Genomic DNA, 25703 nt, shown 5'->3' with positions numbered 1-25703 from the left:
GTGACAGCATCATGCTTTGGGGCTTTTTCTTTCCAGCTGGAACCAGGGCCTTTGTCAGGGTGTAGGGAATTATGAACAGTTCCAAATACCAGGCATTTTTGTCACAAAACCTTCAGGCGTTTGTTAGAAAGTTGAAGACATTTCCGCACGACAATGACCCAAAGCACACATCCAAATCCACAAAACATGGCTTCACCAGAAGAAGATTAACATTTTGGAATGGCCCAGCCAGAGCCCACACCTGAATCCAATTGGAAATCTGTGGGGTGATCTGAAGAGGGCTGTGCACAGGAGATGTCCTCGCAATCTGACAGATTTGGAGCGCTTTTGCAAAGATGAGTGGGCAAATATTGCCACGTCAAGATGTGCCATGCTAATAGACTTATACCCAAAATGACTGAGTGCTAAAAAATGTTTTATCAAAAGGTGCTTCAACAAAGTATTGTGTGTGTGTGTGTGTGTGTGTGTGTGTGTGGGTGTGTGTGGGTGTGTGTGGGTGTGTGTGTGTGTGGGTGTGTGTGGGTGTGTGTGGGTGGTGATCAGGGTTAACAGTACTTGGGTTAAGGATATATATATTTTTTTTTTTTATTATTATTTTTTTGTAGTCTACTTTTGAAGATATGAAAAAGTACCAGTATGAAGGTACAGAAAATGCAAAAATAAATTCAGTGTCCTAAAAAAAGTTGCTGTGGTTGCCTAGTACTCAGCACTCATGTTTCCATAGATGTGTTCGTAATGGCTGTTTATTACACACAGCACCATTAAATGTGTTGTAAAATAGTTGTTCTAAAATCATATATTTTCAGAGTTAAAGCATAATATTCAGAGTTAAGAAGTAAAAGTGATACCGACAGGAAACTGAGAACCTGCTTTTGTCTAAAGTGTCAGCTGCATTTTTCTCACAATTGTGTTTTGAAACGTTATAGCTTACAATCATATTCTGGTGTGCTGGGGTAGAGTGAGTGAGTGGCACATTTATCGCAGCAGCAGAAGGCCCCAGCAAACCAGGCACAGCGTCCAAGTATAGACTTTTCATTATAGGAATCAGGCCTGGTTTCTTCCTCCAATAAGGCGGTTGGAGTGAAGTGACCATGTAGAATGGGCAACTTGCAACCAATGCAATCAATTTCCACATACACATTTATTCCCACCTGGCTTCCAGTCTGTAGAGCTCTGGAAGAGCAATTCAGATTGCGGAATGCCATAGATCACTGTTTGGACCTCGTCCATTTACGTAATAGTTTTGACTGCATTACCGGAGTGTTGAACAGCTTGTAACGAGCTTCTAATGCATTGGTGTGATGCCATTTCATATTAATGATAGTTATTCTGGGACTAGACGACGGCAAATTGTGTCAGCTGTGTTTTATTGTCCTAAGAAAGTTCACATGCAACACTACCAGCCTTCTCAGCAACTGTTTTCTTGGTAATGTCTATTAATGGCAACTCCCAGGTTGATGGTTCGCTGGTCAGAATTTTTTGTGGCTGCCCCCTCCCGTCTCCTTGCATCCCGACCACTGTTGATCTTTGGTGCGCTAATTGACTTGCCCAGCTGTTAAGCTGCTCCCTGCCATGCAGGGGACGAAGGCAGAGACACAGCCACTATCAGAGAAAATATATTGGCCTCAGTAATGGCTGTTTCTGTCTGGTAGCTCCCATTGTATCCAAGGAGTGAGGGGTCTGCTACTGGTAATGTTTTCTTCTTTCTTTTTTTAATGGAGGTATTTTGCAGGCTGAGAGACAAATTAGGTCATGCTCATAACATTGTGAATTTCTTTCTCAAGAACTGCAACTGGCCATGACCAGTTGTACAGGTAACTGGAAATGTTCTAAAAGTGGACCATCAACACGACACGACGTAGATCAAAACCAACCTCTTGAGAATGACTGTCCTTGTTCTGAACTATTTGGACAAATTCCATGAAGTGGTCGCTATCTGTAGGCAGCCTTGCCCAGCCATTGTTATTGAGTCTACTTTGCAGGGCTGCTGGAATGAAATTGGCCCTGGGCAGGTTTGCTAACATTTGTACCTGTAAAAACCCTTTGGATGCAGTGCTTTTGTCCACTAACATCAGTCAAGCCAGACAGCAGAGATATTACAGTTAGGCATGACTCATTGCACTGCTGAACAATAATTCATAGCACAAAACTATCTTAGCCCTGGATTGGTGCAAGGCTTGACACAAAAAATAAATTGGCCGTGTGAAAAGAGAGGGCATTTGGTGCAACAGTTTTGACCACAACAACAAAAAAATGAACACCTGCATATCTGAGATTATTTTGATGTATTTTATAGTTTTTTCTTTTCTAACGTTGTTTTCATTCACAGTATTAAGGACTGTTTGTAAATCTATTTCAGTTTACATTGGTGTGTATCAAAATAAACTCATTCTGGCATAAGTTTTAAACGGGTTTGACATAATGGTGGACATCTGCCATAAACCGTCTTTATCCTGGCACTTTTCAACAACCAAGCCAGCCAGACAATTTTATGAGAGTTAATGTCAGTGGACTGAAGGCAGACAGCAGTTTTTCACTGTTACACCCCAGAGAAGTTGCAATCTAACCAACTGTCATGCTCTTAGATTGATAACACACGTTATTGTGTAAGTCATGGAAAAATGCACAAAATAACCAGAGGCCGGCGGAGTAATTTGTGGTTATGTGAGAATGTAGGCCAAGGGGATGGCTGTATTTTTAGGTCCACTCATTTCATCTGCACCTCCTTGACTGCAGGCAACTCCATCATGTAGCAAGTGTCCTCTAGGTTGCCCGCCCTGCTTTTCATCCAGAAAGAACATCAGTGTGTGCCGTCTTATCTACAGACAGTAGAACTGTCAATTATGTCTTTCAAAATCATTCTTGTGTCCAGTTTGGTTGCATCAAGTACATCTCCGTTCCTCTCACATCTTCTGTGTGCATGTTACTCTTATATTTTGTAAACTCTGGGGGGTTTTGTTTTTTTGTCAGCCACCCATTATTTTTTTTACTTTTTTACGTCCACTGTTTTCTTGTCCCTTCATGTGTGTCATGTTTGTCCTGTACTGTTTGGTGTGTTTCTGTAGTGATTGTGAAAAGCACTGGATGGATAGCATCGACGCCGAAGGCTTGTATCTGTCCACGGAGCAGCATGGGCAGCCCCAATGTGAGCTTCCCCACCCTGCCCTGGAGGTACCCACCGCGGGGGGGTAAGAACTCTTTCTCTCCCTTGCTCGTTCCCCTTAAGTGGACCCTCTTGTGTGCTTTGGGTGCGACATGTGACCAAAGGTGTTAAAATGCTGTTACTGGAGGACACCGTAGTAGTTGGCCTAGATAGATACTAGTTGAGCCGACAGTAAGCGAAGCGGCTACGAATTGCATGTGAAGCACCATGTTTTATGATTCTACAGCTGAAAGGCCTCGGGATGTTTCTGGCAGACGCACAAAATGTCTGACTTGTGCCTCCTCAGTGTTGAAACGCAGACATTGTTACAGTATCTAAGTTTTACGGCATTATATCAGAGGGAAGGACGTTATAGAATTTTAACATATACCTGTATTGATGCACAGACTGGTCTGCATTATTCCATATGTATTGTCCATATTTTCCATAACCGTAAAGTCTCCTCCAGATGTGACAATTGGCATTCTGGCCAAAGAGTTCAATCTTGCTTTCATCAGACCAAAGAGTCTTGTTCCTCATGGTTTCTGTGGCCATTCCATGACGGCCTGATGGGTGGAATGCTGCAGAGATAGTTGTCCTTTGGGAAGGTTCTCCCATGTCCACACAGCAGCTCTGTCAGTGTGCATCAGGTTCTTGATCACCTCCTTGAACAAGGGATGTCTCCCATGAATGCTCAGTTTTGCCAAACAGCCTGTGCTAAGAAGTGTGGGTACGAACTTGGGCTGACCTGGTTTTGTCAAACTAAGACTGTTTTCTTTTTTGTCAGGGTGTAATCCATCTTTCAAAAAATTATGTGGATGTGCTAGTGAAATTGTAAACGTTGTATTATGTAAGAATATGGTGCAACACTAATAAAAAGTAATATTACATACAAACACACACGCATACAGGTGCTGGTCATAAAATTAGAATATCATCAAAAAGTTGATTTATTTCAGTAATTCCATTCAAAAAGTGAAACTTGTATATTATATTCATTCATTATGCACAGACTGATATATTTCAAATGTTTATTTCTTTTAATTGTTATGATTATAACTGACAACTAATGAAAATCCCAAATTCAGTATCTCAGAAAATTAGAATATTACTTAAGACCAAAACAAAAAAAATTGTTTTAGAAATGTTGGCCAACTGAAAAGTATGAACATGAAAAGTATGAACATGTACAGCACTCAATACTTAGTTGGGGCTCCTTTTGCCTGAATTAGTGCAGCAATGTGGCGTGGCATGGAGTCGATCAGTCTGTGGCAGTGCTCAGGTGTTATGAGAGCCCAGGTTGCTCTGATAGTGACCTTCACCTCTTCTGCATTGTTGGGTCTGGCGTATCGCATCTTCCTCTTCACAATACCTCATAGATTTTCTATAGGGTTATGGTCAGGCGAGTTTACTGGCCAATTAAGAACAGGGATACCATGGTCCTTACACCAGATACTGGTAGCTTTGGCACTGTGTGCAGGTGCCAAGTCCTGTTGGAAAATGAAATCTGCATCTCCATTAAGTTGGTCAGCAGCAAGAAGCATGAAGTGCTCTAAAACTTCCTGGTAGACGGCTGCGTTGACCTTGGACCTCAGAAAACACAGTGGACCAACACCAGCAGATGACATGGCACCCCAAACCATCACTGACTGTGGAAACTTTACACTGGACTTCAAGCAATGTGGATTCTGTGCCTCTCCTCTCTTCCTCCAGACTTCCTCTCCTCTCATAACTCAGCAGCAGTCCATTTCTTTTTGTCTTTAGCCCAGACGAGAAGCTTCTGATGCTGTGTCTTCTTCAAGAGTGGCTTGACACAAGGAATGCAACAGCTGAAACCCATGTCTTGCATACGTCTGTGCATGGTGGTTCTTGAAGCACTGACTCCAGCTGGAGTCCACTCTTGGTGAATCTCCCCCACGTTTTTGAATGGGTTTTGTTTCACAATCCTCTCCAGGGTGTGGTTATTCCTATTGCTTGTACACTTTTTTCTACCACATCTTTTCCTTCCCTTCGCCTCTCTATTAATGTGCTTGGACACAGCTCTGTGAACAGCCAGCCTCTTTAGCTATGACCTTTTGTGTCTTGCCCTCCTTGTGCAAGGTGTCAATGGTGGTCTTTTGGACAGCTGTCAAGTCATCAGTCTTCCCCATGATTGTATTGCCTATAGAACTAGACTGAGAGACCCTTTAAAGGCCTTTGCAGCTGTTTTGGGTTAATTAGCTGATTAGAGTGTGGCACCAGGTGTCTTCAATATTGAACCTTTTCACAATATTAAAATTTTCTGAGATACTGAATTTGGGGTTTTCATTAGTTGTCAGTTATAATCATTAAAAGAAATTAAACTTGAAATATATCAGTCTGTGTGGAATAAATGTATACATTTTACAAATTTCACTTTTTGAATGGAATTACTGAAATAAATCAACCTTTTGATGATATTCTAATTATATGACCAGCACCTGTATATGCAGACAGTACAGTGGCTCAGCAATTAATGTTTTGATGTAAAAAATAAATGTATTTTAGAGAGGCTAAGATAATGAATGCCATTTTGGTGTATATCCATGTACCCATCCCCCTTGGGTTTGTGCAATGACTTTTTAATTGGACATTTTCAATCTGGCATCTCACCCAGGACTAGTGAGCTTATTTTATTAGCTTATTTTACTTTATGGTTTCCTAGAAGGACCTTCCTCTTAATTTGACAGTGACATGTGATGCGTAATAAATGCTGCTGAATTTTGTGATGATGTGGTAGATGAAACGCGTGATGCGTCCTTTCTGCAGTACCACACTGATTGCATACCGGGGTTATGAGGGGGCTGTTGAGAATGGGATGCCTATTGGTGACTGTTGAATATATTTATTTGAAGAGCAGCATATTTAGTTTTGGCACGCACTCAACATGCTGAACTATGGCGCCTATACATCTGTCAATCTCACATACAGGTTTCTCAGATTTTTGGGTGATTGCCATAGGCTTAAAGGGATGATTTTCACCATGTATAATATCATTCAACAGGACCGATGCTAAGAACAAGTGGTATTTATTAGGGGTGTAACGATTCATTTTAACCACGATTCGATTCGTATCACGATCCGTGGTTGTCGATACGATTCAAGGCCGATAATGGTTCATTTAGAACGATCCAAAACGATTCAGTGACTTGAAATCGATTCAGTATCTTTTCAGCCAAATATTCAACCCGTTTGACTGAAATAAATACCTGGATACTGGACAGTGCAGGTGAAGTTTCCTAGATTCCTGTTGTTTCTTGTAAGGGAATCGGGTATCAATTAATTATGGATATAAACAAACAAGTAAACAACAATTAATGGCAAATGCATTCACATTTTATGTGAATAAAGTGCAGCCAACACTTTAGGTTGAATTAACAGGAAGTTAAAATGTTCTGCTCTCATTTTCAATATTCAATGCATTTTCAATAAAAGTACAGTAAGTGCAACCAACATTTCAACAGTAGGTTTACCTGCTACTTGTGCTTTTGTTTTTCAACATAAAAATACTACTATATTACTATCAAAAATAAAGCGCAACCAACATCTCTTCAGGTTGAATTAACAGTAGGTTTACCTGCTACTTTTGCTGTTATTTTTCAACATAGAAATAATACAAATACAGTACTAATATCAAAAATAAAGTGCAACCAACATTTCTTCAGGTTGAATTAACAGTAGGTTTACCTGCTACTTTTGCTGTTGTTTTTCAACATAGAAATAATACAGTATTAATATCAAAAATGAAGTGCAACCAACACTTTCCACACACTGGACCGCAATGGTGGCTTGATAATTTCTCGCTCGTCGGCTTCTCCTCTGCCATCTGCCATGCTATGTTTTGTTGTCTTTGCGCTGCTGGCCCGGGGCGATGACGTCACGGATAGGTAGACTGAATCAAGTAACGTTTATCGCCTTTGTCATTAAAAGTGCTAAGAAAAAACATTCCTATAAAGTCTGACGTGCTTAAATCCAATGGGTTACTTCCTAGTATCGATACAATCGATTGATTACATTTTAAAACGATGTTAGAGTGATATATGTCGTCCGGAAGGCCAACTTGCTGAGCACAGATCGATGTAGTTGGATCATAGGAATATATATCGATACATCGATGTAGTAGATGGATCGTTACACCCCTAGTATTTATCGATTATCTACCATTGTGCGCAGAATGTCTTCGTTAGGGCTAACGGGACATGTGTTTATAACCATGCCATACAGGAGCCTCTTTTTGCCGGACTGTGTAAGCGGAGCCAGCCTAGAAGAGTGAGTGTCTCTTACTGAGTCTGTCTGTCCCTGACTGACTGACAACATTTTGATAAATAGTGTACAGGTCCCGTGTTCGACTCCAGTAGCAGTCAACACACAATGCCTGCGGTTCAGGACAGACAAAACTCTGCTGGCTATAACTTTATGTAGCTACGTAATAGGAAGCCTAAAATAAAACCGTTCTGGTGGCTGGCCGCACTCAGATTTTCATTTTTACAATAAAAGCCATCATTGACATTTAGAAGGCCATATAGTTAAGAATCTTGTATGTCAAAAAAAAGAACAACATTGGAATGGACATTAAACATAAAATGACAGACTAGATTAACTACATCGCCTTATATAATTCAATGATGGCTTATTTCTTAGTTCCAACCAAGCAAAATACCAAGCCCTCTCCTTTTAACAAGCCCCTAAATAGCAGAAATCACTGATTACTACTTTTAACCATGTTTCTTTGACGTCAGTGGCATTTGTGTCAGTAGGACTTCTGAGGGACATGCCACTGACCGTCAGGCATTCCTGCAATACTGTCAGTGTCGTCAGGAGAACCCATTGAGTTGTGCACATCCACTCTACCTAACTTGAGCTGGCTAATGTTAGCCACTAGTTCCAAGCAATGCTGTGGTGAGTTATACATACCTGTAGCCTTTGCTTTTTGGTATTTATAGACTTTGGATACTTCGGACATATGTCTTCAATATCTTAATTTTGAAGTCTTTTGAAGTCACTCATCTCTTCACTTAAACCAAACCAAAATAGCTTTTTGTAATGTCGTATCAAAATAGACAAGGACATAAAAAAAAAAGGCATATAGTAATCTACACCTGCAGCTATTTTTGCATGTCGTACCTCTGCCTGGACAATGTTCTTGATTTGTTAGTCTCTGGTGAACGGTGGTGTTTTGTTAGGCTAATATTAATTGGGTGTTTTGCTTGCTAGTTTAGGGGAATGCATGCAGTCTTTTTAATTATTCTTTAGCTTTTATACTGTGTTTTTAAAAATGTGTTCACTTCTGGTTCAATTCACAGTTGCAGTAGTACATTAGCAATGTACTGAAAGTGGCTTTATTTTTCCTACTTTGAAATTTTCTGAATTTTGTGGTGTTTTTCATACAGTATAATGCAACTTAAGGCTTGTTTGTATATGTGCAGGCTGCAGATTGTAGAGATTTTTACATCCTTACCCCAATAAAGCGCTCTGAAACTCCATCGTCTGAGACATAATTCTAACAAAGGAAAAGTTACCTTGACAAAATGAAGGCATAGACAGACAAAATAAAATTGGTAGTCTCTAAATAATGACAAATGAGTCAAGGTCATGCTGAAGTTAATTGAGAAGGTTGAAAGATATGCAAACTCAATAAAACAATCAGATCATTGTGCGCCATTAGATGTGAATACATAATTTTTGCCATCTTCATCCACTACTCATAAAGCATATTTGGACAGTTATTCCAAACTGTTAGAATTGGAAAAAAGTTCTAACTGTTAAGATATTCATAAGGTAAGCCTTTGCCTCCTACTCCCCATAGTAGGTCCATATCTCACTACCCTAATTTAATTGAAATCCCATCATATTTGTATTAGTGCTCTTGCCTTAATTAATGTGAATGGCATTTTGTATCCCTAATTGTATAGAAATGGCAAATTTCAAAAGCAGTTGTGGGCTATTACATGTTGTGGTAGCAGTGGTTTTGAAACCACTCTGGTTGTTGATATTGTACAACAAAAGATGGCAACTTTATTGTGCCATCCAATGGCCAGATTGTTTACAGAAGTGGACCTCCTTGTCTTTGCATTTGCTGCCACGCCTATGGCTTTTTTAATAGGTCAGAGGGTTGGGGTGGGAGATAATGCGACCACTGTCATGTGACCCAGGTCCCCCCACGTCCAAAGAACAACAGAGTGACCAAGTCCCAGTGCCGGAACCTGATTGTCTCCCCAGCCTCATATTAGTGCAGGGATTACCAGCTCGCTCCCGTTCCCCATTCATTCCGGACGGTTACTCGCCCTTATCAGCATCAATCTGACACTCTATTTATCTGACGCTGCACCCAGTTCTGCTTGGCTAAGAGAAATGCTCACAAAAAGCACCAGCCCATCAGCACTTTCTTTGTGGGACGCAGGGCCACAGCTTTTAGTGGCCTGCCTACTCTTCTCTTAATCTAGACCCAGTTTGTTGGGCAGTGAGGATTTTTTTGTGTGTTCTACTCTGGTTCAAAGTTTTACTGTTGTCCAATGAAGTGAAGTTTTTGGCTTCTAAGTTTTTTTTGTTTTGTTACTTCTAGTGGTTTTTGGTGAGACTCCATGTGGTTTTGATATAGTTTGTCCACAGTAGCCTCTCCTATGTGTCCTTCCACAAGTTCACAGTCTTGAAGTTTCTGAGCAGGCTCTAGTGCTTTGCAGTGTATCTGGACCTTTCTAGTGTGAAAAAGGTGTGATCGAGTTGTTAGCCTTTTTGTTTTTTCATCCCCCCCATATTTTTTACTTTGGAAAGGAAAGATACCCACAAACATGGCCTCTTTTAAACTGGATTTTTTGCCTGAGATGATGGTGGACCATTGTTCTTTGAATTCTAGTCCTGTGTAAGTAATTTGTCTATTGTTTTGCCGTGTGTTGATATATTTTTACAATCCATTTAATGCTATTCAGAAATGGATTTGAGGTTGAGTTTTTGACCCTGGTATTACATCATTTATTGGTCCACCAATTCAGGGATGACTGTTCAACTCCATTTAGACTAATGCTCAAATGCTCAATTTGTAGATTAGCAATTCAGTGTTTTTCTTTTTTTTTTTTACCAACTGAAAACTGTAGAATAGTATGATTTTCTATGGCTATCAACTATATTGGTTTATGGTTTGTGTATGCAGTGCAGTGATATGTGAATAATTGATCTGATGCTCTTAAACAAGTGACTTGGAGTCAGTAACTATTGTACATTTTAGAGGCTCTTATTCAAGTATGTTTGTTGGAAATTGCATGATGTAGAGCACAAATGTTGTCTATCCTCATTAACATTAAGAAATTGACTCAATAATCAACAGGGACACTTAGGAAGTGTTGTTGCTTAATATCAGTTTACCTTGTGGTTTAAATTTTTGTAGATAATTGTATTTTAATTGTGACATGCACTTTAAGGTGAAGTTATGTTTATGAAATAGTAACACTCACTGCCATAAATTTGAAACAAAAGATTTTACTTAATGGTTAGTTCTTATCATTGGGCCGAATCTCAATGCTTCACGGCATGCCTTCACCATGTTGAATTATTCAGTATTACTGGTGGTGCATACAAACTGCACTGTTTATTCAATTTTTTAAAAATCCCCTAAAATGTTGGTTGCTTTAATGGTAAGTACAAAAGTACAAAATAATTCCCAGTGTGGATGCTTGGGGAGGGCTAACATGGGAACATAAACTGCAAGAAAAGGCAACCCAGCTTATAAAGCTATGTGTATCTCGAGGTTACTATGTTATCTGCACACACAAAACACATTTTAGAGAGGAGTGTTTTTTTAAATTTATTTTTATGTATTCCGGAGAAGACTGCTCTTGCGAGCATTGAAAGACTTCGCAATTCTGTTCCTGGAGAGCTTCTGTCCTGTAGGCTTTCTTTCCAACCCCAGTTATTAACCTAATTTATTCAATCAGATGTACTAAATTAGGGTTGGGGAGAACATACAGGATAATCACTCTCCCGGAACAGGCCTCTTGGATAGCACGTTAACCTGGAGACATTTTATCTTGCACACCTTGCACATCTTTGAAAGGTGACTTAAAGTAAGTTATAAACGTAATTTCCTTACCTTAAATTGTACTTCACTAGTATGACTGACTTGATGGAGTGTCAGTTTGATCAGGGTGCTTCTTTGTAAACAAACCCATAACTGTCTCAGTCAAGTTCAGGAAATACCCGGAGACACCTATATTTTTTAAAAGGTGCAATCAGCATAAATGGACTGCAACTAATAGTCAAAATGACAAACAGGAAATGTATACCTATTAACACACTTTATAAGATATTGATTGAATTAAATGTACTGTTTGAAATGTGTTTTAAAACCCGAAATGATGAAGTGGAAGCAGATTTTTGGAAATGTGTGCCTTTTTTTTTAAAAACAAAAACGTAAATATCTCAAGTATAGTGCCTTCGGAAAATGTTTAGACCCCTTTTTCTCCACATTTTGCTGTGTTATAGCCTTGATTTATAATTGATAATATTTAAATATTTTTAGCCTTCAATCTATATACAATACCCCATAATGACAAAGGGGGGAAAATGTGTTAAAACGTGTGCAAATTTATTGAAAATGAAAACCTCTCATTTGCACTGTTCAGAGACCCTTTAGTCAGTTTAACACTATGGTTGGTGTTGTCTAGCTAAATATTCAAACTGTTCAGTCACAATGAAGTTGAATGTAATCTAAAAATCTAGAATCTACTGTGTTTTGTGATTCAGCCCTGGGCAACTTCAGTTACTAAGTTACGGCTCCAAAATCCGTCTCCAGTGGGAGTTTAGAATTTTAGTTTCGCACACAACAAAGTGTCGTAGTTAAAAAGTTTCTGTATTCATCCGGATCACAGCGCGTACCGAACCCAACGTTGTGTACCAAATGGTACGGTACAGATGTGTTGCGTTATGTAAGTTGCAAGATTTGTCCAGTTGAGGGTTGTGTGTGTATGTGGGGAGGGTTTATAGTCAGTTTGGTTCCGGGGGCATGTTCATGAGACCTGCTGTAGGAAACAAACTTCTTGTGGGAGAGGTTTTGGTCCTGATAGACCTCAACCTTCTGCCAGAGGGGAGAAAGTTGAGGTCTAGTCCATTTCCAGTGTGAGAGGGATCAGCCCCAGTCTTTGCCGCTCACATCTGTGTCCTGGAGGTGTCTAGGTCGTGTAGAGATGGCTGATTGCAGCCAATCACCCTCTCTGCAGAGCGGATGATGTGTTGCAGCCTGCCCTTGTCCTTGGCTGTGGCTGCAGCATACCAGATGGTGATGGAGGAGATAGAAATGTAGAAATGCACCATCGTAGTCTTTGGCCGGTTGAACTTTTTCAGCTGCCGCAGGAAGTACAAACTGTTCATATAAGCTGCCTGGCCAAACTAAGTAATCATGTCAGAATGTCATGAACTCACTGGCCACTCTGCAGTGATGGGGAAAACCTGCCAGAAGTACAACCATCTCTGCATTACTCCATCAATCATGGCAGAGTGGCTAGAGGAAACCATTCCTGAATGAAAGGCATAAGACATGCTACCTGTAGAACTGTAACCTCATGAGGAAAACAATTCTCTGGTCTGAATGCCAGGCACTACATCTTGTAAAAATGTTTTACGTGTCATCACCTTGGCAATGCAATCTTTTTTTTGGTTGCCTTTTTTAAAGTGTTTATTGGCCTGACGCTTTTGAACACTTGGCTACTCTCCCTCCATTCACTCAATACCTATTAATTATCTTTTCGTTATTGTTTCATTCAATATCAGGCTTTTGTAGGTCATAAGCTGTCACTCCTTGAGAGTTAACACTTTATAACCCTGACTCACCATGTTCCCTGTGTTAGACTGCTGTTTAAACTACAGCTACAAGTCACTAGCCATTATCCGCTAGCACTCTTGTCCTAGAAAGGATCCTTAACTATCGATCCATTCACTATCGTCACAGAGTTGAGCTTATTAGCTTCAATAATTTGACACAGTTTAAAAATGTAGAAATTCGTACAAGTGTTAAATTGCTGTGTAAGCAAGCTATTTTACGGCTAAAGCTTAACATTGATTCAATAGCTGACGTTGATATAGGTAATTGGCAAAACATAACCCTAATAACAAAACCGGGCTGTTCGAATCATGAAATTTGTGATTGGCTGAAAGTTGTGGTATATAAAATTGCATTCCATAAGTTGATATTACATCTTTTTACTGTTCTTATTGCTTTGGTAACCTGTTTCCTATTTGTGGTACCTGTATGCCGTGGTTAAATACGTGATGCACCCAAACACTCCACAAAGTATTATACCTAAGAAGAGCTGTTAGCCGTTGTCTATCCCCCCGTGCCTTATTGCTTTTAAAGCCTTTTCTAATCATTTGACATATGTGAATGTGGGAAGTTTCGGTGTGTCATAGCAAGGTTTTCAAAAACACGGAAATAAGGTTTAAGCATTTACAGGAACCATGTGCAATTCAATGGCAATGATTCACTTTTGGATCAAAATGTCCTAGAGTAACCATGTTTCCATCTAATCATTTCAGTCAGATAATTGGCCTGACACTTTCTTTTAAAAAGTCTGACAGTGGAACTTTTTTGCGTTAAGAAAACAATGAATTATGCAAGAAGTGTTGGTGGAAATCCTTGTGCAAATATTGATATAATTATTAAAATGAACTTGAATCATTAGTAAAATTAACTTGGGAATCCCGCTATGGTATGTTTGTTCCTACTCCCTGGAATCAGGAATGGAGTTTGTTAGGCTACAGATTGAGTTATGATGCAGCTTATAGGGTGGATAAGTTGAAGGTGATTAGCTTCTTTCTTGTGAATACTGAGAGTCTTATTCTGGTGAAAAAGTTAATTGATGCTTGGCTGTCATTTGAGAATTTGAAAAGATCTTGGTCTTTTCCATAATATTCTCATATAAACAATAACATACCTGCATTGTATCAATGTGCTGCTGGCACATGCCAAGAACATAGGGGGCATATTTGTGATTTAATATGACGTAAAAAATCTGTTGAAACATTTTGATATTAACATTTCTTATTCAGTAGCCTACATGGAAACATACAGTATGTGAAAAATATTCTGTATGTGTACTATGTCTTCACTCGTTGACATCTGTTATATCAGTTATATATCAGTTTAGTGGAAAGATATTCCTAATGCAGATTAGTCGACTAAAAATCCTGCACCAGCTGGATTGAAACCTAACTAATGATTATAAAATAAAGGCTTATTATGACTTTTCAGTGGGCTGCCTCCCATCTCTAGAGGTTGATATTTCCTCCTATGCTTCAGTTTTGTTTTCAAGCATTCTATCTTATAACAGGTCATTCAACACTTTTTTTTTTTTGCCTGTGCTGGCCTAAAAACTATTAGTGTTGGAAAAGTATGGCAAATTCATAAACAGGCAGTCAGAATCAGATTAATTTAATACATTTGACTTATTATGGCTTTAGTGGGTTTCTCAGTCTAGATCAGACATCTCTTAATAAGTATAGTTTGTCATATTAAAAACTAGTTGGTTTGCATGTGTAAAATATTTAAATGGTTTTAATATTTGTGGATTTTACAAGGAAGGAGTTGATGGAGCCTAAGTACATTTTATTTTGTTTTATTCTGTGCACCCAAATTGCAGAAATGCTGCATAAGATTAATCGTTTTTTGCATATTAGAATTTTCTTTATAATAAAAACAAATGTTGCTCAAATGGTCTACTGTTGAAAATTGTTACTGCAAAACAACCATTGCCAGGAAGATTACTTTTTATTAATCTTTCAATGGCAGGTGTTCAAACCACTGCAGGGACACTGATACATGTACCAATGGTGAAGACAATTTGGAATTAAGCCTCTATTGCCCAAGTTCACATAATGTGCGGAATATAAAACTCTCTTTCTCTTCCTTGCCTGTCAGGGCAAAGAAGATGAACGGGACCCTGGACCACCCGGACCAGCCCGACATCGATGCCATCAAGATGTTCGTTGGCCAAATCCCACGGTCCTGGGCTGAGGAACAGCTGCGGGAGCTTTTTGAGCCCTACGGCGCCATTTATGAAATCAACGTGTTGCGCGACAGGAGTCAGAACCCCCCACAGAGCAAAGGTGAGCACACGGTCATGAGTTCTTCATACAAGGTTTCTATTACCCTCACCTTATCCAGAATTGCCTGGGGTTTTTTGCATAAAAAATGGGACCCTGACAAATTCTCTTGAAACCTCTTCCAATGGCTCCACAAACAAAGATTCTGCACATTTCCTGGATTCTCTACTACTCCCTCCACTACTGCAGCATATTAATCAAACAGGACACTCCCAGGCCTCTTAAATTAGGGTTGGTGGTATTATGTATATCTAAGGTTTAGGGTAACACTGTAAATTCCATTTATCTCATTTATCTTAATAATAATAATTTGGGGCATAATATATTTAAATAGCTTTAAGCAGTTCCCAGATGGCATAAGATTGTGCAAAGTGAACTGCTCAAAAAAATTAAGGGAACACTTAATCATCACAGTATAACACCAAGTCATTTAAACTTCAGGGAAATCAGTCTGTCCCGTTAGGAAGCATAAGTGATTGTGAATCAATGTCACCTGTTTTGGTGCAAATGAAAGTGACAGCAGGTGTATGGGAGAGGCAACAGCAAGACTTTCCCCCCAAAAGGGAATTGTTTTGCAGGTGTGGCAAGAAGAAACTGAATCATCAACAGTGTCATCCAATCTACATCTTATCTATATTCCATTGGTTTTGTTATTTAGTGAATTCCTCTCTCCTGATCCTTACTGATTCTTCTCAAATTTTGTGTTTTGCTAGTGTTCTTGTCACTACTGGTATGGCATCAGGCGGTATCTGCATCCCATTCAGGTTGCACAGGTAGTCCATTTCCTCCAGGATGGCATATCCATATGTGCCATCGCAAGGTTTGCTTGCTCCTCCTGTTCCTCCTTGCACAAAGGAGCAGATTCCGGTCCTGCTGCTGGGTTGAAGCCCTTCTATGGCCCTGTCCAGCTCTCCTCGTGTAACAGCCTGTCTCCTGGTATCTCCTCCATGCTCTTAAGACTACTGGGAGACACAGCAAACCTTCTTGTGATGGCCCATATGGATGTGCCCTCCTGAAGGAGCTGGACTACCTGTGGAACCTGAATGAGCTGCAGGTACCGCCTCATGCTACCAGTAGTGACAAGGACACTAGCAAAACTCAAAACTAGTGAACATTCAGCCAGGAAAGCTAAGGAGGGAGCAATTGTCTTTGGCCACCACCTGCAAAACCATTCCCTTTTTTGGGGTTGTCTTGTTGTTGCCTCTCCGGTGTGCACCAAAATACATGACATTGATTCACAATCGTTTATGCTTTCTTTTTTTGCCATTCAAAATAGTATGTTATTATTCAAATAGTATTTGGTTAACCGAAATATGTTTTTAAAAACTACCAGTGAAGCACTACAACATAACGCCCGAATGAGTGGGTGTAGTTCCCCTGAAAATTGGCTTAATGGCCGTTCGGGTGACAAGAGCGAGCGTGCTTATGGAGGAAGCAGTGTGGCAGAAACGCAAAACTCGGCTACAGAACTAGAAGACTATTTATCAACACATGACATTATCTTAATTAGATGGAGGAATCTAAAAAAGCTAGTTAGCCAAGCTAGCCAGCTGAATGCTATTTGCTTCACTCACCGTTTTCTGCACTCTCAACCGCCTTAGATTCCACAACCTAACTTTACACAGTGTTTTGTGGCCAAATAATTTTTCCATAGGTAACATTAATTTAGTAAATATATTCTATCTACGTGTAAAGGAGCACGTATTATAAAAACAACATAAACATTTTAGATTTTCTGAATGTCATGGTATATCATGTAAAAATTCAAGATTGGAATTTTAATAGTACTTAGAAAAAGGATATTGAGGTATATATATTTAAACCGAAAATATACATATCGGCTGTGTAAAAAATAAAATCTGGGGCAAAATTGAATACACGCACACCAAGTATTCCAATACTACATTAATTTTGAATATTCAACTATCCATGCCCATCCTTACTGGACAGATGGATTCCCTGAAGTTTAATTGACTTGGTGTTATACTGTGATAATTATGTGTTCCCTTAATTTTTTTGAGCAGTGTATTTATATTTTTTCCAACGCTAGCAGATTGTTTACTTCATTTCACATCGTTTTACAGTTAAGCTGGTCACATAGCATTCTGTATCAATAACGGGAATCTAGTTGTGCGGTGCAAATGAGGTGATTAAATTCCACTTGTATGCAATCCACTACAAAATGTTTGCCAGCTAGATTCTCATATCCTGTAATTGTCTAAGATGTGCTACACTCCCCCAGGGGTGTATTTGGTTTACCTCACTAAGTAGGGGCGTGAATAAATGAGGACACAAAGCCAACATAGTGGAGGCTCCCTGCTGTGTTTAAGAAGTCAGAGTTTTGCATGAGTTATCTACAGCTGCCACAGCTATCTTTTATTTTTCCCCCGGTTCATCATAGTATTTCTTCTCTCTCCTCTCTCCTGCCATCTGGTCCCCCTTCCCCGAAACCGTTGCCCTAGCAACCAAGACTCCTGAGCACACAGATTCAGCTCTTCTTATCTACAAGCATGCGTCACAACCACATTGTTGATTTGCACTTGAATTGCACATGTCACTTGTTGACATTTTTCTTCTGTTAATATATTTTTAAACACACTCAAAATCGATAACCATAATTCTCCATTTATAACCTGCACCGTGTATCAACAGCAGCATTAATTTTATAGCTTTGTGTGTGTATACAAACCCAAGTATTAACCGCTCCCATATGTAAACTGCAATTGCCTGGATAATTATGACTTGCATTGTACATACATTGTACATTAATATTACACATCTGTCATAGACTGCTACCAACATTTGTTACAGAATAAAATGTTTTTGAAAACCTTGTAACGCCAGTTGAGTTTCTGAGACCTCTAGGTCAAGCAGTCATCTGTGAAGAAGTTTGCCAGTGAAAACGGTTTTAAAATTGTGAACTCGTATTAGCTGCTCCCATGTATTAACAGCAGTGGTTGAGAATGTTTTCAAAATCCATATATAAACCATGCTTTGTTTGCGGGAAGTTACAGTACTGTGAAAAATGTACACTAGTGTTCTAAATGACCCCAAACCTTGGAAATGTCCTTGTTCTCAAAAGGAAAGCAAATGTTTTGTCCATTAAAATAACATCAAGTTGATCAGTGTAGTACTATTCCCTTCATCGAACAGTGTAAACAGGCTCTAACTAGAATAGAAAGAGTGGGAGGCCCCAGTGTGCAACTGAGCAAGAGGACAAAAGCAGTGTCTAGTTTGAGAAATCTACACCTCACAGGTCTTCAACTTGCAACTTCATTAAATAATACACACAAGACACCAGTCTGTGTCCTCAGTGAAGAGGTGATTCCAGGATGTTGGCTGTCTAGAGTTGCAAAGAAAAAGCCATATGTCAGTCTGGCCAATAAAAGAAAAGATTAAGATGGACAAAATAACACAGATACTGGTTGAAGTAAGATTTGAAATAAGTGTTATGGACAGACATCTATAAAACCAGATGTTTGGATCACAAAGAAGAAACTTTGTGAGGCACAGAACAAATGAAAAGATGCCGGAGGAGTGCTTAAAGCAGTCTGTCAAACATGGGGGTGGCAATGTGATGGTCTGGGGATGCTTTGGTGGTGGTAAAGTGGGAGGTTTGTACAGGGGAAGAGGGATATTGAAGAAGGAAGGCTGTCCGTCCATTTTGCAACCCCATGCCATACCCTAAGAACGGCGCTTGATCAGAGCCAATTTCCTCCTACAACAGGACAATAACCCAAAGCACAGCTCCAAACTAGGCAACAGTTATTTAGGGAAAAAGCAGTTAGCTGGACTTCTGTATATAATGGAGTGGCCACATTATAGTCAGAAAGCAGCTTGACAGCAAGGCTATAATTGCTGCAAATGGAGGCTTCTTTGACAAAAGCAAAGTTTGCAGGACACAATTATTATTTAAATAGAAAATAATTATTTCTAACCTTGTCAATGAGTATATTTCCTATTCAAACTCATTTCATGTACGTTTTTATGGAAAACAAGGACATTTTTATTTAAACTAAATGTCTAGTGTCCTGCTGTTGAGAAAACCAGACAGCTTGATGCTGTCTATACCATCCTTGACTGTGATTGTTGGTGTTGCTGCTCTCCCATGTTTGAGTGCTGAGTTTTCAAGTTCAGCCTTTTCTTTGCCATTTCTGGGTAGTGTGACGCAGCTTCCACTTCTTGACTATTGATCCAAATGTGCGCACACCAACACTTAGATATTATTTTGAGTAATCTATGCATTTTTTAATTTTTTTTTTAATTTTTTTTATGCACGACATAACCTTTGAAAGAAACTTTAATCATTCACAGGTGAAGGCCAAAGTTAAGTTAACTGTTCTTGTTTCAATGTCTTTCATCAACAGCACAGGGGAAGGAAAATTTATTTTTTTCCCTTACAAATATTTCCCAACATAAAATCAATGTCACCTTACTATCGTTGATTTCAAGTTTGTGTTTTAAAATAAAATGTCATACTGGGGCAAATGTACATGTCCCATTTCTTATTTAGTAGTTTGAGAGAATTACGAATTTTGTTCAAGTCAAAAAAATATTTCATAATAAAAAAACTATTCTTGCATTTACAACAGAGAAAGCGTAGCCTTCATACTAAATTAGCCTACAGACAATATATAGAGTGCGTAGCCTAGTGAATCGTCATCAAACCGGTGGCCAAAAGGTTGCTAGATGAAGTCCCTACGTCAACAAGTTAAAAAAGCTGTGGTTCTGTCATGGCGTTTGACCCAAATTGATCCCAGGTGTTTGCCGAAAATGCGTTTGTTTTTAGTCATACTTACCTGGTGAAAAACAGTTTAGCCTTGTGAAAGAGATGAGGTTTTAATGAATGAAAGATAGTGATGGACAGGCTGAAGGTAGTGGAACATTGCCGAGGAAAATTTAAGTTCTAGATGCCGTTTATCTATCAATGTCATTGTTTAATTGAGTAACATTTCCCTTGCTATCTAACAACTGTTTCCCCATTCCAAACAGGTTGTTGTTTCATAACATATTACACTCGCAAATCAGCACTGGAAGCACAGAATGCCCTGCACAACATGAAAATTCTCCCAGGGGTGAGGACATTTTGAAATTAATATAATATAACTGGCACTGTAACTGGGCATCTTAATACTTTTGCTCCCTGTTGCAAAATCATTCCGAGGCGAGTCTGCTGGGTTACTCGCCAGGTTGTAAATGTAGAGCGTCTCTCTAACGTTGCCAACCCCAGAGCCCCATTCATACCTCTCAAGGCAGTCTCTGTCAGTGTACCTTGCTTCCCTTAAATTCAATGTCTTCCCTCAACAGATGCATCACCCCATTCAGATGAAGCCTGCTGACAGTGAGAAGAATAACGGTGAGTAGGGGAGGTTGGGGAAGACGAGGGGTTGGGGAGGGGGGGGGGAGGGAGAGCGGGGGGGAGGGGAGGGGGGCGAGGGAGTGGGGGAGAGAGAGGGGGTGGGGGTGAGGCACGTAACATTGTTGTGATGTATACACTGAAGCCTTACTTGTTTTGAAGACTCCCTTGCGGTTGTACGCTGGCTGTTATTGCAGTTAACAAGTTATCGGTTGCTTATTGAAACAACCTTTTTCTCTCCTTCAGCGGTGGAAGACAGGAAGTTGTTCATAGGAATGATATCGAAAAAGTGTAACGAGAATGACATCAGACTGATGTTCTCGCCGTACGGACAGATTGAGGAGTGTAGAATACTACGAGGGCCGGATGGACTGAGCCGTGGTGAGGCAGATTCAGTTCACCTTCGATGAACACACAGACAGACGCATACACACCCAAGCACTGATTTGTACAGCAACGGTTATACTATACGGGCTAGCCTAATTACTGTTTTCACACATCTCTCTGTAGGCGGTACTTAGACACTCCCACACACCCACTCTAAAATGGCTGAAAAACTGATGGACGATGAGTCATTCCTCTTATTCAGCCAATCATATTATCCAGATATGTTTCACAGGATAGTTTGGGGTTTTTGCAATACGGGCCTTTAGCTACTTTCCCGCAGAGAGAGAGCTGGATACCTTTTTATGTTTTGGGTGTGCTTTCAAACATGTTAACTATCTGGCATTTGCATATTCACTAATTCTATTCCTGTGGACTTCACGTTCTTACGCTATTATTATTAGTATTTAATTGCAGTCGGGAAGTAATAAAAGGGTGGCTTTATTGCGAACATCTCAAATTATCCCTTTAAACTAGAACTAACCAGATTCCATACCACACTATAATCAGTGCTTTATGCATTCCATTATCTGTTTCCAAATTATGTCAGGAGTCAGGGCCGTGCATGTCAACCATTTATGAGTGTTTCCCTTCCTGTAGGTTGTGCCTTTGTCACTTTTACAGCGAGACAGATGGCACAATCGGCAATCAAATCCATGCACCAATCACAAACTATGGAGGTAAGCATTTAACCTGCCCCCCCCCCGATCCTTCAGGAACAGAGAAGGAAAAAGAATCCCCAGTTTTTCCTAAGTCATCTGCAGTTGTACGTTTCCGTTATTCTATAGAAGGAAGTCTCTGACTTTTTCAGGGCTGCTCGTCACCCATTGTGGTGAAGTTTGCTGACACGCAAAAGGACAAAGAGCAGAAGCGCATCGCTCAACAGCTTCAGCAACAGATGCAGCAGCTCAACGCTGCCTCCATGTGGGGGAATCTGACTGGACTTAACTCTCTGGGCCCGCAGTACCTGGCAGTAAGTGAACATATCCTCTTGCGCTGCCCTATACCACGCGAAGTTTTGGAAAGGCTTAGCTTTAACCCTTTGCTCGTTCAGATTTAGAAATGGGCTGATATTCGGTTGTTTGTCCGTTGGTAGGTGTTCAGGATAACCTCAGCTTGTTAATGTTTTTCTAACTGACTGCAAGTGAATTGAGGTTTGGACACTTGGTTACAAACAACAGGTTTGTTCTAGACAGATGGGTTTTACAGCTGGACACATTAACATGCACTGTTGTTTGGCAGGCTGGTTTTGACACTACTGAGTTATTGACTCTACAGTGCCATCTGGAGATTTCAGGTTAATGAGTTAATGTGTTGTGATGAGACCTTTTCCCTGACCGTAGGAAGTAGACATTAGTTATCTGAATCAGCATGTCAGTGGGATATGTACTTACTTGGGATATCTTTCCCTCAACCATATCTCTATTTTATTATGTAAATGGCATATTATATGTTGAGAAAGCAATTTTCTTTCAAATATATTAGAAGAGCTTAGAAAAAACATGAACAAGGACTCTAAAATCACTGTCCTGGTTTAACCTGGAAAGAATCCCAGTGTGGTGATGCAGATATTTAGATGACGTACACATTGTGGTGTCATTCGTATCCACCACGCTATTGCATTTGGTGAACTAAACCACGTCATTACTATCAACACTAAAACACAGATTCCATAATCCTTTTTTGCTCATTTCGCTGGTTTCTAATAAGTGAAATGGCAAGAGTCTGGAGCTCTATATAACATACCGGTTTGCATAGAATGTAGACATATGTTTCAAAAGCTTCCTTGGTTGCTCGGTCCGGTCAGCTTAGACTAATAGTCTGCATCCAGCCAGCTACTTCCCTGCTTGTTTGGTTTGCTGTGTTTCTGGACCAATGCATTCAATATTTACCACTGCATCATCGCCAGTGTTCTATGTTGGATGGCCGTTTAGTCCTCAAGCCTAAAATTTTCAGTTTGCGCCTTTCATTCCGAAGGTGGATTGGGTCTCCAGTTCGTGGCCAGTCCAACATAGAGAGCGATGTTTTAAACAACTGTGTTGGTTCTGCTCCATGGGTGTGCTGTGAAAACCTTCCAACCTCTGTCTCCCTGTCCTGCCTTCCATTTAAGTCCTCTTCTCTCTCGTTTCTCCCCATTCCTTGATTCTCTGCGACCTGCCCCTTTTACTCTCCCTGCCCTTTCACCCTACAGCCATCCTCCTCACCCACTTTTACCTGCTTCCTTTTTTCCCTTCCTCTGCTTCTCTCTTTCTCCAACCGTCTCCACTCTACTCTCTCTCTTTCCGGAAATCACAGTCCTGGATGCAGTTCTGACCCTCCTGTGTTCTCTGTTTTGGTGTAATGTCTAGCTTTATTTACAGCTCCTCCAGCAGTCTGCCTCCTCTGGGAATGCCCTCAACAGTCTTCACCCTATGTCAGGTATGTCAGGTAAAAACCTCTAGGCCTTTTTCTCACCGCTCTCTCCCCCATTTTCTAACCCAACTGTCTTCCTCTCCATCCCACTGCCAGTAAGTTTGGTGAATATGTGGATTATTGATACTGTTTGTGCTTTGCACTCTGCTTGCCTCAAAATAATTGCTTTTAAGACCTCTAGCAGGAATCACTTTGCTGTGCCTTGTTTGTGTCCAGCAGTGTTGGCCATGTTCAATCCTGCTCCTCTTAGCAAATGACATCTTAAGGTTATACTCACTGCCACCAGGAAACTTTGGTATAAGCAATAACAGACATGTTTGGTGGCTTTTAAGCAGGTTTCTAGGTGCGTTCCCAGCCTGTGGTTACTTATCGGATCTGTCCCCAGCACCAACTTAGTGGTCAATGTGAAGATTTCAGTTTCATTTTAAGCTCCATACATTCGAGGGTTAACTTCATGTTCAAATGTGGATGCCAAGTGTTTACCGGAGTCTTCATCACAGTTCTCCGCATCATTGCATCGTTGCATTGGCTTTTCCCTTTTGACCAGAGCCTCTGCTGGTTCAGGCTCGTGTGTTGGGTACCAGCAACTAACCTGCTGTGTATTTATTTTTATAAATTTTTTTGTGGGGGTGCATGGTTGTCGTTTGTGTCGCTGTAATGTTTTCCTAAACGAGGGTGGGGGCTGGGTTCCCATGGCCCCTGTTAAGTACAGAATATGCGTGTGTCCCAGGGCTGAATGCCATGCAGAATCTGGCCGCTCTCGCAGCGGCGGCCAGCGCCACACAGGCCACGCCCACGGGCAGCAACGCTCTCACCACTTCGAGCAGCCCCCTCAGCGTGCTCACCAGCTCAGGTACGAGTTCTGGACAGCAGGCACACTCATCCTGGGACGCCTACAAGGGTTGGTCCCACTTTTGTTTTTACACCTCTTCTACCCCACCACCACATTGTTGACCTCATTTAGTTATCTGGTTGCTTTTCCACCCCTTTTCTCTACATTCACTGGGCTATCTGTTCCTTAAAATGGTTGAGACTTGACAGTCCTGCTAGCGCCGTCTGATTGGTGGAGTCCTCCCCTATGGCTAACTCTTTTGGGGCTGTCCTGTCTCCACAGCAGGGTCATCGCCGACCTCCAGCAACAACTCCTCAGTGAACCCCATGGCCTCCTTAGGGGCTCTGCAGTCCTTGGCTGCCGGGGCTGGAGCCGGCCTCAACATGGGCTCGCTCGCAGGTCAGCCCACTAACTGAAATGGAACATATGTTTTTAAGAATGTGATTACCACAGCTGTATTTACCACAAAGGCTCACGAGAGATGAGATATAACGGAGATCCTCCGTCTAGGGATGGCCGCCCTGAACGGCGGCCTAGGCAGTGGGGGCCTGTCAAATGGAACAGGCAGCACCATGGAAGCCCTTAGCCAGGCGTACTCCGGGATCCAGCAGTATGCGGCTGCCGCCCTCCCCAGCCTCTACAACCAGAGCCTACTCTCCCAACAGAATGTTAGTGCTGCGGGCAGCCAGAAAGAAGGCAAGTATGGGTCTAAAGGGTTGGGACTGTTGGGGTTGTTTGTGTGACAGCTTATGTCAGTTCTACAGGGATCCCTAAATGCTACGCTCTGTGTTTCTAGTACTAATGCGTAGGTATGGGCTGAATCATTTGTGTTGTGACGTCAATGTGGGGTGTGGGTGAGAACATGTCCCGTCACCTTCTGCTAAGGGTTTTGTCTTATTTTAAATATGCTGCAACAGCAAGCGACAGTCGGAGCACGGGTAAGATTGAATTGCAACACTCACAATTTTCTTTCATAATATCAATCAAATTTAAAATAAAAAGATGAAATCCGTATCAGAAGGCTCCTACTGTCTGTGATGCCATGCTACGTTTTTCAGATAACATTTTAAAAAGTCAAAACATTAATGCTGTGTTGCAGTCAAAACATTAATGCTGTGTTGCAGTCAAAACACTAAAGCGCTGCGGTTTAGTTGCATCCATTGCCGTGACGTCAGACTTTTGACAATCCTTTCCTGTTCTCTTAAGGCCCTGAGGGAGCCAACCTGTTCATCTACCACCTCCCCCAGGAGTTCGGAGACCAAGATCTGCTCCAGATGTTTATGCCCTTTGGCAATGTGATCTCTGCTAAGGTGTTTATTGACAAGCAGACCAATCTCAGCAAGTGTTTTGGTAAGGAGATTGGGGTGAACTGCGAGTAGCAAGGCTGCGTGTTTACATAGTGTAATCATTCCTATTAGGAAGGGGGTCGGTGGGTTTGTTTTCATTTGGTCATGACCATCATCTGGTTTCTC

General features: G+C 40.8%; 1 protein-coding gene across 29 annotated transcripts in view; it reads left to right on the top strand.

Annotated features, from left to right (window-relative positions):
* celf1 (cugbp, Elav-like family member 1) overlaps positions 1–25703 on the top strand; it is a 41749-nt gene that overhangs the window by 10157 nt on the left and 5889 nt on the right. For 2 of the 29 annotated variants that reach the window (XM_020054699.3, XM_034296338.1), the window contains exons 3-15: positions 3066–3188; positions 15063–15250; positions 20240–20322; positions 20555–20603; positions 20850–20984; positions 21588–21667; positions 21799–21960; positions 23336–23414; positions 24130–24300; positions 24514–24630; positions 24742–24927; positions 25149–25169; positions 25438–25581. In XM_020054699.3, the coding sequence (XP_019910258.1) occupies positions 3085–3188; positions 15063–15250; positions 20240–20322; positions 20555–20603; positions 20850–20984; positions 21588–21667; positions 21799–21960; positions 23336–23414; positions 24130–24300; positions 24514–24630; positions 24742–24927; positions 25149–25169; positions 25438–25581 (1519 nt within the window). In that variant the 5' untranslated portion in view covers positions 3066–3084. Of the gene's footprint in view, positions 1–3065; positions 3189–9654; positions 10020–15062; positions 15251–20239; positions 20323–20554; positions 20604–20849; positions 20985–21587; positions 21668–21798; positions 21961–23335; positions 23415–24129; positions 24301–24513; positions 24631–24741; positions 24928–25148; positions 25170–25437; positions 25582–25703 lie in introns of those variants that run through there. The other 27 variants (XM_034296387.1, XM_034296393.1, XM_034296342.1 and 24 more) reach the window with 26 other exon arrangements.

This window comes from Esox lucius, chromosome 2 (genome assembly GCF_011004845.1).
Source record: "Esox lucius isolate fEsoLuc1 chromosome 2, fEsoLuc1.pri, whole genome shotgun sequence".
NCBI lineage: Eukaryota > Metazoa > Chordata > Actinopteri > Esociformes > Esocidae > Esox > Esox lucius.
The sequence above is the reverse complement of the archived record's forward strand: the minus strand, read 5'-3'. Positions and strand labels throughout refer to the sequence as shown.